Below are 16,686 nucleotides of genomic sequence, written 5' to 3'. Positions count from 1 at the left end.
TGTTCCAGAAAATAATTTATATGCCCATTTCGTATGTCCTATTTCATTACGTTCGGTTCAGGAGTTAACTGAGATGAGGGAACATGTAGACTGACAGTTACATTGTAATATATTATGTAATGATGTAATCTGTGAATCATTTTATATAAGGACCAGTGAAACTGAACACTCAAATATTTATACACAATAAATGATTGCATTGCGTATTGTTGCTGTCATGCATATTATCAATATATATAAATCTATTATTTACTAATGCTATATAATATTTTTATATATATATACATACTCACATTACTATATAAATCAAATATAATAAAAATAATAATATCTTAAAAGAACTTTTGAATCGTTATTTTCACGAAAAATTACCGAATTAAATTTATTGCTTCAAATGATACCGGCACCAAACGGAAAGCAAATTTCCAAACAAAAACAAGAACTTTCCAAATCTGTTCATAACAAGTCATTAATGAACAGATTTCAAGTTATTAAGTAACAAATACCACTGAATTGATAACGTCTTTCTCTTTTTCATCGGTTAAAAATTAAAAGCTTGAAAATATACCACCAGTTCAAAATACATATAATATTTTACTAAGGAAAACAGACAAGAAACTAACTAAACCAGTCTAATAAAACGAAACACAAGAATATATACATAATTATAAAATGAAACTATTTTTGATTCTACCGAGGAGAACCAGCAAGAAACTCATTTGGTAGGTACTTTTTTCCATCATTTTAATTACAGAATATATCAATATAAAGTTTAATTAAATTGTTATATATCCTGTCTAGTTTTGCTTAGAATAATTTTTATGGTTAAAAGCGTACTTAGATTTCAAAATTCCTATTTATTTAATCTTACTACCATGACATTGGGAATAACTATAACAATGAAGATTATTCTGTAAGTGCTCACTTCGTATCACAGTCGTGAAATGTTGCAAATTGACGTATCATTGCACGTTATTTCGGTGCGTGTATCCTTTAAACGTTCTGATTGGTCAATGTCGCGTATTACTTTTAGACATTTCACGATCGTGTGCCGTAGCGATACGATAGCGATACGAAATTAACTCTTAATTAAGACTACTATTCCCACGAGCGAGGATCAGGACCTAGTCAATTTTGTATAGAGTAATGAATTACTTCTATCAGATATTTTGAATGATAATCTCAGTGTATTAATTATCTAGTATTATTGTTATTAATTAAACGAAATAAAATTAATAGGTTATGTTCTGATAATATTAAACAAAGTGATATAATGTATATTCGATTTTGTTGAAGATATTTTCTTTTATATAGTTTTTATAATATAATCAGTTATCACCAACGTAAATAAATTAGTATAAATATAAATTACTAAGCACTTTTTTTATAACCATCACTGCCCATATAAGTGAGGGGCCAATACCTGTACTTACACTGGCTCACTCATCTCAAATTGGAATACAACGTTACTAAATATTGCTGTATTGCGTATTGTGGTAATATGCGATGAATACCTTCACAAGTGGGCTTGCATTACATTTGTATAATGTTACTACCAAATAATAATCCATTAAATTTAACATTACAATGATTAACGTCACATTTCGTCATGATTTAATTATCGAGCCGAGGCCAAGCATTAATTTAAATTTTCAGTATAACTAAAATAAATTACGATGATACTGCCAAGTCTAAACTATTACGCTACAAAAACATTTAATGTAAAATTCTACACTGGCAATATTAAGTAACTTTCAAATGACCTTAAAATACCTTCCATACAAAGTTCCCTCAGCTGAAAGGGAACCGTTTTACATTTGATTCCGAGAAATAATTTCCAACAAAGCAGGAATGGGCTTTGTTCTTTTGTATTATATATATCTGTGTAATTAACTTGTCGGAAAGAGTAACAACTGAGTTTCAAGTCTCTCAGTTCTCGGTTGATTTACATTCACAATATAAAGTAAATCGGTTACTTTAAATTTAAAGTAACGATTCAAAAGTACTCGTAGGCTCGAAATTGTTGAGTGATTTTACGCTGACACTGTTTGACAATTTAGAATTATTATTAGTAATACTTCGATAAGCAGGTTACTAATTGAAAATTAAGAATATTTTATGTAATGATGACGTATGCATTATAAATACATTTTTGACATATTTTCATTGTTGCGATTATACCCGAACGTATTCGCGTTTTTGTTTCACCCTATATAATACTACACCATCAGGTCAACAATCAGGTTGGGAAGCCACAGGCGGTGCGACCGGTATCCCATCAGGTAGAACACGCGTGGGTGGTGCACCGAGATCGCTGCTACTAGCCATGCACGAGTATACCAGCATCACTGATGAGCTGGAGACTGTATACGGACTGTTCTCCCCTCCTCATACACCAAGGTAATTGCAATTATATGGTACAAAGTTGGTATAGGCCTGCAATGGCTTTAGAACAGTATTAATATATTTAGAACTTATCTTGTAGGCAAAGAACGTGTTATTGCTTGTAAGCGGGAATTAATTTATATTTATATATGCCAACAAAAGTAAACTTATTCATCGCAGTTGCTAAAATCATAAACGTGAAACGTCAAACCTCTTGTAATATCTTGATGTCTCTTGTAAATCTCAGTGTTAACTAAGAGAATTAAATAAATTCGACAAAGCCATAAATCAAAAAATATTATTGTAATTGTTTCCATTTGATAATTTAATTCATAGATTTATATTTATTTATATATCAATGAAAACGTCAGTCGAGCTATTCTGTACGAAAAATCTCGAATCTCTCTGAGCGCATAATCGTGAAATGGCATAGATTGATAATCGACATTGACCAATCAGAACATTTAAAGGATAACCGCATAATTTTCTGATTGGTCGAAATAACCTATAACGGTTAGTCAGCTTGCAACATTTCACGACTGTGATACGAGGCAAATACTAACAGAATAGGACTGATAAATAAAAGTATCGAAGACGAAACTGCTTTTCTATAATCTATTATATTGACGACCTCCGTGGTCGAGTCGTGTGTACACCGGTTTTCATGGGTACGCCACTCCGAGGTCCCGGGTTCGATTCCCGGCCGAGTCGATGTAGAAAAAGTTCATTAGTTTTCTATGTTGTCTTGGGTCTGGGTGTTTGTGGTACCGTCGTTACTTCTGATTTCCATAACACAAGTACTTTAGCTACTTACATTGGGATCAGAGTAATGTATGTGATGTTGTCCAATATTTATTATTATATTTATTATTTTATTAGAGAAACATAAAATAAATATTTTTAAATTAATAAATGTTTCTTAGGACACCCATTGCAACCCGTCTCCTGTCTCCCGGTCGAGCCGCGTCACCATCGATCCGACGGAGGCACGCAAGTGAAATGTCCAACCCGGAATTCGCACTTTTCATGGAAAAGGAACACCTCAGAGGAGCTGAAGAAGACGATTATATAATTATGGAAAATTTGATCCAGCGTCGGTAAGTACTTGATATTTACTAAAAAATTACTTTAAAGTATATCACGATTATTTGTTTAACTAATTCTTAGACATATTCTACTAATTTAAAAATGAATACCGGTGGACCAGCTTAAATGAAATTAGTTTGGCAAAATGAGTTTTGTCTCTAATCCAATCTCATATACCAATACCACATATATTTATATGTGGCGTTGGTTGAAGATATATATATGTATAAATATTCTATTTTCTTGCAAAAATAATTTAAATGTTTCGATAAATACTAGCTGTATGTTTGAAGTTTGTAACTGATATTCAAAATTATAAGGCTTATAAACTCTTGGTAACAATAGGTGTTGAGCTTATTTATCTTCGTTAGAAATAATTTTAGTATAAATCCGTCTTATTAATGTCAATAAGTATACTAAAATTAATTATCATGTAAGTATTTTCTTCCGAATAATACCTATTGAGTTAAACCAACTTTATTAGAATGTTTTATATTAACTTTACAATAGTATGACTTTCTGACGTGAAATATCATTGTATGTGTGTATATGACCTTATAATGGGAAGGAGCTGTTTCTTACCCGTTTGATTTACAATAACAATAGAATCTAAACTAACACAACCAAAACTAACATACACGAGACCATAATAACTAATACTGTTCACGTCACTAACATCACTGACATGATACCGAACGGGACAATACATGGGGTCAATCTAAACCTTAGCCTAGAAATGGAGTCTGTCCTGGCCAGATACGAGGAGGAGGAGGGTGTGAACGGGGAGGGAGAGGGTGGAGTGAGCGGTGTCAGCATAAGCGTCTGCGTCAACACCAGCGCTGAGGAGCCGCAAACCACTACGCTGCTCACGGTCAGCGATAGGAGACTCCCGCACCAGAGGTAGGATTGGCAATCATATAATATTATTGTATTTAGAATATCCACCAGATTCGTACTGTGTACCTGCTATAAGCTTATCTAAAATATTTTTTCTTTACTTTACATTGTGCGATATTTTACAATCATTTTATGTTACTAAGTTCTTATTGAAGCCAAAGTAACCAACAAGAAAACTATACCTAGGCATTCCCTACGAAGAGCGTCAGCGATTGACAGTCGCGAACTGCCTTCCCCGTTACAGCCGTTGCTCGGTGATGATACTTGTGGCGAAGTATTACTACCAGTTCCGAGGCAACCTTCAGGTGAACTACTTAAATAATATTTATTTATTAAAAAACTCTATTTTTCAAAACTCTATAATTAAACTTAAATTATTTTAACATTTATACCTACGCATTCGCCGCTCCGATATCGCTAACGTACCCTGAGTCCGAGTGTCTAATCCAGGAGACACAAACGCGTCCAGCGACCTGTCGCTGTCGCACATGGTGAGCGAGAACCTCCCCCCGCGGCCGTCCATCGTGCTGGACTCGTCGCAGCTGCCGCGCCAGCGCTCGGCCGAGCAGCCGCCGCCCGCGCCCGCGCCGCCGCCCGCGCGCCCCGAGACCATGTGCTAGGAGTGAGCTCACCTTACCTTAAAACGCCTGCGTCAAATTCTGATAATTCAAATACCTATATCAGTAAAACCTACGTTTCCGGGCAATAAACGTTTAATTTTTTACAGGTAACACCTCACTGTAAAGATCTCCAAGAAGTAGAAGAACGACTATACGAATGACCAAAATTCTTAAGTAATATAACAAATCATTAGTAACGATGGCAGAAAAACCAAAAACTTTATTAAAATAAGGGCTACGTAGTAAATATTTAACTTGCCGAATCGAGATGTAAAATATACTAAGTTTAGACACTCAGAGTAGACTCTGAGAGATTCACAGAAATATTATCGTATTATAAAATTGGACATAAAATATTTTATGCAAAACATTATGAAGATTTGTTGTTCACTCTGATGTCGGTGAAAACGTGCAGATTTTAATTTAATTATAAACCGCTTAATGTTTTCCCAAAATAACATTATAACGAAAGTTACTTCTTAAAAACCATTTTTTTTTTCTGAATTAGGCACCATAGCCATAAACTTAACTTACAACAAAAACACATCATTGACAGAATTATAAAAGCGATTTATTTTTAAAATCAAAATAATATCTAAACGTTTTAAATATTTTACGCGGAAATATAAAAATATTTCTAGACCCATATGAGGATAACAAAAGAAATTCAGTTTTATGCACGCGCTCGGTTAAAAAATGGCGTTTGAGATCTGTCAAGTTGACAGGTATCATTTATTTTAGCGGGAAATTCCGCTTTACCTTTAGAAAAAACTATCGAAACGTCTGACGTTTACAAATGCAAGGCAAGAATTGTTAGAAATTGACTAAATCAGCGTAAGTATACCTTATCGAGTGTGAAATCTAAATACATATGAAGTCAATATATTTTATTTAAAAAACGAATATATTTTAACTTATATCGCAAAAATACTATAAAAAATTATGTTAAATTATAGTTATTCTTAATAATGATATAATTCGTTTAAATATCATTATTGTCTTTGGTCGTTTTTAAGAGGAATTCGTCAATGAACGAAATTACGGTGGTATTTCATTTTATAAATTATATTGACGTTTATTTCTGAACGAACCTAACTGAGGTGTCCTATGAAATGTTATTTTATGTGTATGTGCTTTAAATCGAAAATAGTGTTTGTAGTAATAGTAAAAAGAGAATTAGTTTGGTTTGTGGAAAATAGCTCTTATATTTTTGCTAATAGAATAACTTTTTGCGTCTTTTTAAATGTTCATTGTCAACCATTTACTCTGCAGACAAATAAATGCAATGCTTTATTTAATTACTCTATTCCCGCTTCCAATACGATTAGCAACCTTGTTCTTATTTCAAAATCTTTTTTGTCTTTCCTTTTAAAGCTAAAGGTGTTTAATTTGTTATCGTATTAATTTATTTGCATCTCTATACCTCTTTTTACATTATCAAGTTTACCGGTTCAACCAGAGACAAAGATTTTTTTTATTATTATTTATGCCATTTTGAAACAAAACCTACTTACGCTCTTTTGTCGGAATGTTTTTTTTTTGAATACACAAACTCAAAAGTTGCATTGCCAATTATTCGTAATTAATTGTTACAAAATCGGAGGCATTCGTAACATCAATTAACTCCACTCTATGTTACTTGTCAAGTGCTTGACGCAACCTGCATTTGATTATTTCGAAATGCATTTAACGGTAACTATGGTTACAAATAACATTATTATTAAAATTAAAACGTTTTTTAATTTGAAATATTCGCAATACGTCTTATGAAATAATTGCAATTACATTTTAAATTCATGCATTAATCGAAACATACATAAAGAAAATGTTAAAAATTGGTACTTGTTATATTCGTACATCATATAAATAGTATAATTGTAATTTAAACAATTTCGACGACGAATCGTTTTTCTTTGAAACGAATTAAAATATTGATAATTTGATAAACAACGAATGATTTGTAATTTAGTCAAATCACTCATAGATACTACATCAAAAATGGACGACATTGTTGTGTCTCGGCTCATATGTCACACTGACATACGAGAAAATATTTTCGAAAATAGAACACCTACATTTGACATGATTGTATAAAATGTGATAGATTTTATTTATAAAGTGTCAAATGAATTGACAACATGTTATCTGATACAGTTTTTTTAATTCTTGTACAGAATAGAATGTTATTATCTAGACAAAGACAATACAACACTTTAGTGCTCACGGTGTAAATAATATCAGATAGATTACGGAATAATGTTATCTGCATTGAAATGATATAAATAGGAATAAGAAATAAAAATTGCATGCTGATTGTGATTCAGTAATCTATATAAAATAGGGACGTATCCAATCTGTTCAAATATAGGCTGTATATAGAATACTTAAGCTATAGTAGATTAAAAAAAAAGAACGAAACTTTCAATCTATGTAAGAAGTTTAACTAACGCTTTTGAAACTTAGCACTTTTCGAAAATCTTATACTGTATTTATTAATGTATTTAAAAATATCTTTCTACTCTACATATCGTAAAAAGTATCTGTACAGATAATAAAAATAGTGCAATTCTTTCTATACATAATCATTTTATACTTATCTAAAATTATTTACCTATCTAATGAACGCACTCTTAAAAATAAGTACATATGGCAGAAGTGAAACTTTTTTGAATTAATAGTACATTCCAATGGCAAGCAACCAAACAAACCTTAGCTTTAAATATTCCATGCCAAACCTACATGTATGTAATTTCAACGAAATCCTGCCACATGTGTATCCACCAACCCACATTGGAGCAGCGTGGTGAAATATGCTGCAAACCTTTTCCTCAGAGGGAGAGGAGGCTTTAGCCAAGCTGTGGGAAATTTACAGGCTGTTAATGTTAGATTATTCAGACCCCGACCGATGTCATGTGCATTTAAGGTCAGATTTATTTATTTATCTGTTATCCTCCTGTTATTGGAATCGACTTTAGATACGTTTTCATATCATTTTAATGAGCCCAAAGAAGTTTCACTTCAAGTATAAATTCAGTACAACTACAACTTATTACAAAGAGTATTTATCAAAGTTGAAAAGTATTTCAAATATATATAAAACTTGTAAGACGGTCATTATATTACATTCGTTTTATTACAAGTAACTTAACGGTTCATAACACTTTTCGATATTCATCATTCATCACAATGTGTTCATATATTACCAAATATTTTGTGCAAACTCTAGTTCGCACAACTACTTCTATATGTAACAGATCAACATTAGCAGCGTTATGTACTATTAAAAAAATAAAATAAATCAAACAGAGATATATATGTTTTAAATATGTATATTTATCTCTATTTACGAAGGTTCGTTTGAAATATAAATATGACCGATTAAGAAATTTTAATAATATATTATAATATAATGTACTATTTGACGATGTAATTCATTTTTATTTTTTGATTGCTATAAAAAACATCCTTGCTATTAAAATTAGTTAATTTCATACTTGTTCCATTTTTAAATTTATCATATAATAATAATAATAGTATGTATATATAAAAAAAAAAAAACGACCGAAATAATCGCCATGCGAATCGATAAATGAAATATATTTACTATCTGTGCTTTTAAACAAGTCGTGAAAGATTTTAGATTAAAAAAATAATAATAATTTTACTGATGCAATAATTAAAACTAGTCCCACTAAAAGAGAACGAGAGGAAAAAATCATGAAATATTTAATGCGATTTTTTTAATTTCAAAGTGCGTAAAATTTAGGGCGTTGCGTTTTTCGATAATCATATTTCATAATGTTATCATGTTATTCATAAACGTTTATTAAACATATTGTAACTATCATTCGTGAGGAACATCGTGGCGGAACAAGTTTGTACCAGTGCCCTTAATGCCCTTTACTAACTTCCAATATATATGTTAAATACATCTTTCGTCATCTATACAAAGTAATAAGGACGCGTCTTATTACTTTCCTGCTCACAGTTGTTAAGTGAAATCTAAGCATAAATATACAGCGGGTGTAGTCACATTTTTTTTAACGATTTCTTATGTAGGAAACAACCACATGTATAAAATTGAGATAAGAATTCAATTTAAGTTACGTGATCAAATATTGGAGGTAGAGAGTTAATAGAATCGAATTTAAATTGACTCCAATCAAATATGCTATTGTCTATGCCTGCTGTTTATGATAATCTTTTAATTTCAATCTAAACTACTTTGACAGATATTGCTATCTCTTTCTAATGTGGTACAGATAAGACAATACGGCTTAAAGTTCTGTCAAATTAATTGAATACAAAGTCTATAATAGACCAGGCATCGTTATCGTCTATGCATTACAAATCATTTAGATCAATATTTTTATGTTTATTCTGACTGCAATTACGCAAAGGTGAGTAACCAAATGGTACTTACGGGTCTGTCTTCAGTCCTAACAACTACTAACAGTAAATACATTATAATTATAAGTAAATAAAACATATTTTAGTTAGAATAAGTTTAATAAACTTTATGTATAAGTTCGTTAGTAATTAGCAAGTTGTGTGTAAATATTATATATTATGTAAATGTGGAAGCGTTGTTTTATACCAAATGAAATGATTGATTCGGCTAAGATGACATTTGCTTTCATCATCTATGATCATTCTTCCGATTTTCTTGGCGATGGATAAGAGATTCATCAATTTACCGTTGACTTGACTTTACACTGAACTTTACAAACTTTTTTTCTGAAGTAATTTATCTTGTCCAAAAAGAAACAATAGTCAATACAAAATCATGTTAAATTAATAAACGCTTCACAACGCGACAACGCGAAACGAAAGAAAACAGAATTATGTTTTAATGACGATGATTTTTAAAAAAGTTACAGAAACTTTTCAGGTCTAGTAAAATCCTATCGTTTTATAAAGCATTTGACAAACTCTCAATAGGCAAATATTTGGTAAATATGTATTTTGTAAAGTTTAATTTAAAAAAAAATCTGAGCCTAACCAATGTAATCATTGAATAAATTGTTTATCCGATGATATTTTGAAGTCAATTCTATTCTTAATTGAATGGAAATGATATTTTGTTATTCAGTTAAAATATTAAATGAAAAAAATATATACAACCAACTGTTTAATATTTTTGTCAAAAAATATTTAAAAAATATATATGTTTTTTGTTTTGACAACACCTTGCACGTGTGTTAAGTCATTATCGCTTTGTCGCGTAAGTGAAGCCGTTAAAAAGGCTCAAACAATTATCGCCTCAAAAGTTGGAAGATTGGAAAACGCTAATTCCAGAGCACAAGTTTATATCGTATATTGAATCAAATCAATTTGCTTTTAGCACAACGTTTTATATTTAAGCTATTTCAAATATCTGTCCTTATTGGGATTTCTTAATAGATCAATCTTCAGAGTGATAGTACTTCGTCTGTGTTACGTAAACATTGTTAAACAACAATGATACAATAAATATATTTGTGATAATATTGTATTTTTATTTTATCTGTAGAACTGTTCTGAACGTTGTGAGATTTAGCCGTCATTTTGTTTTCTTTTAAATTCGTTTATACATTATGGGTCGTTTGTAAAACGGCTAACAACTAATTTTCAGGTTGTATGTGTAAAAATAATGACGATGATGATTATGTCCTTGGGACTGATTTCGGCCACGACGAATGTTCTGAAGAGAGATTTGCCTGCGCGGGACGTATTATAGTGCAAAAGTAAGCGGAAACGTGCACTAGCTAAGGTGCAAAAGGTTCAAAGGAAGGTCCACACTCATAAGCCGATAGGATGAAAAATTCGACAACCGGAAAGAGTTGTGTAGTGGTAGGACCAGACTCCAATCTACTCAGAATTTATCCACAGGTAAACCCAATCAATATATAAATAGAATCAATGTATGCAACTGTATAATCAGGGAACACAGCATCAGCATCGGCATTGCTGACGTCACGAATTTGTTTTCGATTTCTATCCATCCTCGAAGGTATGAAATTCAACGCAGGAAATATTCTTCTTTAATTTATTCCAAATTGAGGAGGTCCGATCGCTTCGACGGCTTGTTCGAGCACTCGAGGCTCTCGGCCTTCTATAACAAAATTGGTTGGGGGAAATATTCCCTCAATATAACACCTATTTATGGACGGTAAAATATTTCAGACTAATTTAACATCTCAGAATTCACTACATATTATTAATTTATTAATCTAAAAGTTTTCAATCATTATAATAATCATTTCCGGACACGTGTTTTTCTTAAATGAGTACGTGGTTGCCGCCGACATACATATATCGTAGTCCGGTTGTAATTTTTTACGATCTTCATTTGATCACCAAATTATAATACAAAAATGAATGAAATGTTATGACAAAATAGTATTATGATAATATTATAATAAGTCAGCTTAGTACACTTTTGAAGTAAAACTTCTTGTCTACAGCGATTCAATAATCGTTTGGTGGACGAGAATTGAGAGGAAACTCGTTAAATGAAAGAGAACAAAGATATGACGTAGAGATAAAGAAAAAGCGAGCTATACGTTTAAGAGGACAGTCCTTGCGGAACGCCAAAATAGCGCTTACTGTTTTTAAAATATCTTAAAACTGGAGCATTGATTATGGATAAAAAAATACATTCAGTATCTCAATAGATATATCTCAAGTTTCACCGCATGATATTTATAAAATTTGAATCAATAACCTGGTAAATTAATCGTCAACATCACTCCAAACACTGAAATCGACCTTTTCTATTAACATTTTTTAAGCTATTTACCGGCTAGTTTATACATGTATTTTTGGTTAAATGGGGACACAGAAGTGTAAATAATAAGTTCACCGTGTTCAATTTCTATTATATCTGACAATATTATAGTAATTTTTATTTAAATATTGCTTACTTTTTGGCATTCGTCGTCCATACATTTTAGTATGGAGAAAATAATTTGACGGTTTTGACTTATTATTCGACATCGCTGTCAATAAATTTTCAGTCCCTCCCCAGAGCCCAAGGTGAGAGCACGTCAATTTTTATTTCGAGCCGACTCTTATAATTTCGCAAAACGTCTACGCACACATAGACAAGTTAGCATAAGGGTGGGGCGCGAGTGTCGTGGGACACAATTGTTAATTTTTATGCTGCGGAGCTGAGTCTTCCTGTCAGGGACGATAAATGAGGACTCCACTGAAGTTTGGAATCCAATGCTATTCCCAAAAAAAAACCGTAGTATTGGCTACATCAAGACGGCCACCATTTAAAGATATATTATAATTTTGCTTTCTAAAATTTGGTAGGGTAAAAACTACACATTTCGTTTTTGAGTATTCAAAACTAAATTATTTACTGTAAACCAATCGTGTATCTGTGATAATGCACCGTTCACATCGTCATAGTCAGTTTTTTCCTGTCTACCTTAAAAATCAGTGAAGTATCGTCAGCAAACAACATTATATCACAAATACCTTTAACATAGAAAGGAAGAAAGGGACCCAAAATTGATCCTTGTGGAACACTCATTTATAACGTAGATCCAGAAAACTTTATGCCATTAATGAAAACTTGCTGGACTCTTTGACTTAAATATAAAGCAATGAGATCAAGAGCTTTACCTTTAATACCGTAGTATTTGAGCTTATACAGAAGCGTCTCGTGTTCTATACAATCAAATGCTTTAGACAAATCACAGAATACTCCAATAGCATTCTGTGATTTTTGTCAAGCATCGTAAATATGTTTAAGAAGTGCTATTCTCGCATCAGTTGTCGAGCGACCTCTTGTAAAACCGAATTGCTCACTATGACAAATAGTATTGGTACCGAAATGGACGAGAAGTTGATTTAAAATATTTTTTTCGAATATTTTACTTAAAATTAGAGTATTGAAAAAAATTATATTTAACTTCGTTATTTATATTTATAAAATTTAAGAAGTGATTATTTAATGTGTTTTTACTTTAATTTAATTCGGTATATCTACCAACCTTAAAATATCAAGAAAATAATTATTATTATTTAGTTAGACGAAAGCAGTTGAAACAATAAAAATCATAATGAATAATTGGCATCTTATTGCACTCTGACCGCACCCTATGCTAACAAATAATTTATAATTGCGTTTGCGAGTGACAACCTTATAGCTAATACATTACTCGTAATTAAATGTATTTTTATAAATCCTACGTTATGAACGTGCAATGAAAATTTAATTTATTCGTTGCACCGAAAACAAGCAACTAACTATCTCCGGGGATGCGTACGATACACTGCACAATGCATCTGTATTATTGAAAAGTACCTATGTGTGTGTTCTAAAATTAATTCCCACGCTTACAAACTACGCTCTTAAGAAGTTTCCCGTCAACTGTAAACGTTTTGTATAGGCCATAAGTACGTGCCAAGCCGGGAAGGGAAGCTAGTATTAAATAAATATGAATTATATCATAGATAACATTGATGTTTTATTAATTATACGTAAATATGTTATGTCCATTGTGCCTGCAGTTACACTGGCTCACTCATCCTTCAAACCGGAACACAACAATACTGGGTACTACTGTTTGACGGTACAATATCTGATGAGTGGGTGATACCTACCCAGATGAGCTAGCACAAAGTCCTACACCAAGTAAACCTACACCAAATAAATATAAGTATAAAATATATAATAAATTATCGCCTATAAACAATAATTTTCAATATTTACTTAGTTCACGTTACATGTTTAATAAAATATTCAGCGGTTATGTTAGACAACACTTCACAACTAGTAAAACATCGAAATCACACATACGTTGATACAATATATTGATGCGTATACCTATTCTTTGAATATTAATATTTTACAGTCGATGTCACGCATCACTCTAACAGGCCTGTCTTAACAAGCGTACAAGGGTTGCTAATAACCCGGGTGCAGTTCGTTGAGGGCCGCTTTGCAGATAATGTTCAAGTTATATAATATCTGTGAGGCACCCGATAAGGAATCTTAAACATATTTTGGGGAGATGATATATGCCTAGAACACTGCTTAATCTCGGGCACATTGTGGTGCTTAAGACTGCTCGCTAACATTTCACGAGCGTGTTTTGCGTTAAGCTATTTTAAGTATGTTCTTATATAAAAGATATATTGTACGCCCACGCTATTTCAATAGGATCGATCACACTCATCGTTTCATAGTCATCCATAACCATCCTTAGTTACATAATAATAATAATATAATACTAATATCAGCAGTTCCTTTGCGATGAAATATAAATATATAGATATATAGATAATATTCTGTATTATACTTCTCACTACGTTATTGATTTAAAAATATACGACAAGTTTAAAAAAAAATACCGCAATAAAAAATGCCTGTATTTATACTTCGGAAATTGAAATTTATAGGATATACCAAAAAAGTTTTACCCGAGTACCCAACATATATAAATATAGAACATAATTTATATATATTGGGTGATTTAGATTCTCCTTCTTCTTTAAAGTCTAACTTATGAATACTATGTCCTCTTTCTGAGCTTTTTAATTCCTATATAAAGACAATAAACATTTTACCTGAATATTATTGTAATTGGATAAATTTACGGACGTGGATTATTTGTCTAATAGCCTCGGTTTTAACGAGATAATTAATTTTGGTGCTATGTTATTCATGAACAAACATACATTTATAAACATAAATATTCACAACTTATAAGAAAACGTACTAACATATTTCCAGCGCTGGGTGATTTACCGTTTTATAACACGACTCAGTATAAAGCTCTTATGAAGATTGTCTTATATAAAAAAACGCAGAATACAAAATCTAATCTCGAATCAATTTGGCAAAGTAGCCGCTTCTAGTGATCAATAATAGTTTAAGAGCATGGCCAAGGAAAGCATTGTCAAAAGGAATAAACACACAGCCAAAGGCACTTACTTCGAATTGGCCAGACAATGTTCAGCCATTCCGTTTATTGCCCTGCTATCAAAATACTGTAAGAGCTAAACATTTATTTACAGGGAAATTTTACCTTAATAAATATTTTATTATATTTTTCATTAAATTATATTTCTTAATTCATTTTTAAACACGAGGAAGAGATTGAGCCTTCAAACACAACAATACTAAGTACATATTGCTGTTTGGCTGTAGAACAGCTTTTGAGTGGGTGGTACCAACCCAGATGGGCTTGTATAAAGCCCTACTATCAACTGAATAGTCATTATACATAAAAAGATTAGGTATTATATTACAATTATGAAACTAACGATGTGTAATCCATCCTTTAGAAATGGCGTGGGCGTACAATAGAGCTGTTCTGTTCAAACGAACTCGATACTTACCGCAAAAGACGCTTGTGAAATGTTAGATTGATATACGACATAGAATATAATAATAATGTTATTTCATTTCATACCTTAATATTAATAATTCTTATATAAATAAATAATATTAAATTTCAATAATACTCGTATGCACAGCGTATTGCCGTAAGTTTATAACATATCACGAGTGAGATACGAAGTGAGATCTTATAGTTTATATTTTATCAAGATAATAACGTGAACAAAACTGGTATTGAAAATTATTATTGATAGACCATATTTCAACAAACTTAACTATGTTTTAGTATATTTATTTTAAGTACAATATTCAAGCCACTATCTCCCAACCTAAGTACAACGCAAATAAAAACTTCGTAGGTTATTTTGCAGGATATAATATGCTGTTCACTGTAAAATATGAAAATAAAAATTCGCTACACATATGGTCCTAAACAAAGAGATTACACCACGCTCGCTACCCGTCCCGCCTTTGCTCGGACATCGAATGAAAAAATAATAAGCATAAGAATTGATTTAGGACTTCACGAGAAAATTTTGGTCCTTTTTTGTCTTTGTCATGACGTTTACTTAAATATATCATAAAAAGGCGAAATTATATTATTATCTATACTCATATTATGAATGCGATAGTAACTCTGTCTGTCTGTTGCTCTTTTATGGCCATACAACTAAACCGAATTCGATGAAATTTGGTATGAAACAATCTTAACTCCAAGGAAGGACATATTTAATCCTAATAACTGATGACCAACCCCTAAATGAAAGCGAAGCCGCGGGACATATCTAGCTTATTATAAATATATTTTTATTAACGTTATGGTATTTTTATTCAAATCTGAGACCAAACCAATGAAAACCGGTATTTAAAAAGGCCCCGAGGTTGTTTTTACTTTTTTTTAAATAATATAGTTAGCAGGAAGACCGCAAATGACCATAAATGGGCCACCTGCTCGTAAGTGGTCACCATCGCCACAACATAAGCGCTGCAAATAATATCAATCATATAATCATTCCTCACATCGCCAATGAGCTAAGATGTTACGTCCCCTGTGCCTGTAGTTACACTTGCTCACTTGGTTCAAGAGGCTTGAACAAAACGCTGCCTAAAGTACAAACATTGTCGTATTTTTTCCTTTGCACATTTTAATGCTTGTTTAAAAACACTTAAAGTATTTCCTACTTCTTATCACGAGTAAATCATTATAGCAAAAAATGAAGAAAAAATACTAAGAATTTTCATATTTTATTCTAAAGAAAAATCAAGAAACTTTTGAAATATTTGCCAAACTAATTGAATATAAGTAAATGAGTGATCACAAACGATAAAAAGTTTAAATGTAATTTTAGAAAGCTTTCA

At 31.7% G+C, this 16,686-nt stretch overlaps 1 protein-coding gene across 9 annotated transcripts in view; it reads left to right on the top strand.

Annotated features, from left to right (window-relative positions):
* The window catches only part of Trpm (Transient receptor potential cation channel, subfamily M), a 265,036-nt gene extending 259,573 nt beyond the window's left edge, over positions 1 to 5,463 (top strand). For 3 of the 9 annotated variants that reach the window (XM_026635934.2, XM_026635899.2, XM_064217805.1), the window contains 6 exons: positions 2,232 to 2,400; positions 3,309 to 3,482; positions 4,201 to 4,371; positions 4,555 to 4,673; positions 4,819 to 4,990; positions 5,096 to 5,461. In XM_026635934.2, the coding sequence (XP_026491719.1) occupies positions 2,232 to 2,400; positions 3,309 to 3,482; positions 4,201 to 4,371; positions 4,555 to 4,673; positions 4,819 to 4,988 (803 nt within the window). In that variant the 3' untranslated portion in view covers positions 4,989 to 4,990; positions 5,096 to 5,461. Of the gene's footprint in view, positions 1 to 2,231; positions 2,401 to 3,308; positions 3,483 to 4,200; positions 4,372 to 4,554; positions 4,674 to 4,818; positions 4,991 to 5,095 lie in introns of all 9 variants that reach the window. The other 6 variants (XM_064217806.1, XM_026635903.2, XM_064217803.1 and 3 more) reach the window with 5 other exon arrangements.
* The last annotated feature ends 11,223 nt before the right edge of the window (positions 5,464 to 16,686 follow it).

The sequence above is a fragment of the Vanessa tameamea genome, chromosome 18 (assembly GCF_037043105.1).
Source record: "Vanessa tameamea isolate UH-Manoa-2023 chromosome 18, ilVanTame1 primary haplotype, whole genome shotgun sequence".
NCBI lineage: Eukaryota > Metazoa > Arthropoda > Insecta > Lepidoptera > Nymphalidae > Vanessa > Vanessa tameamea.
This window is presented reverse-complemented; position numbering and strand designations above follow the sequence as displayed.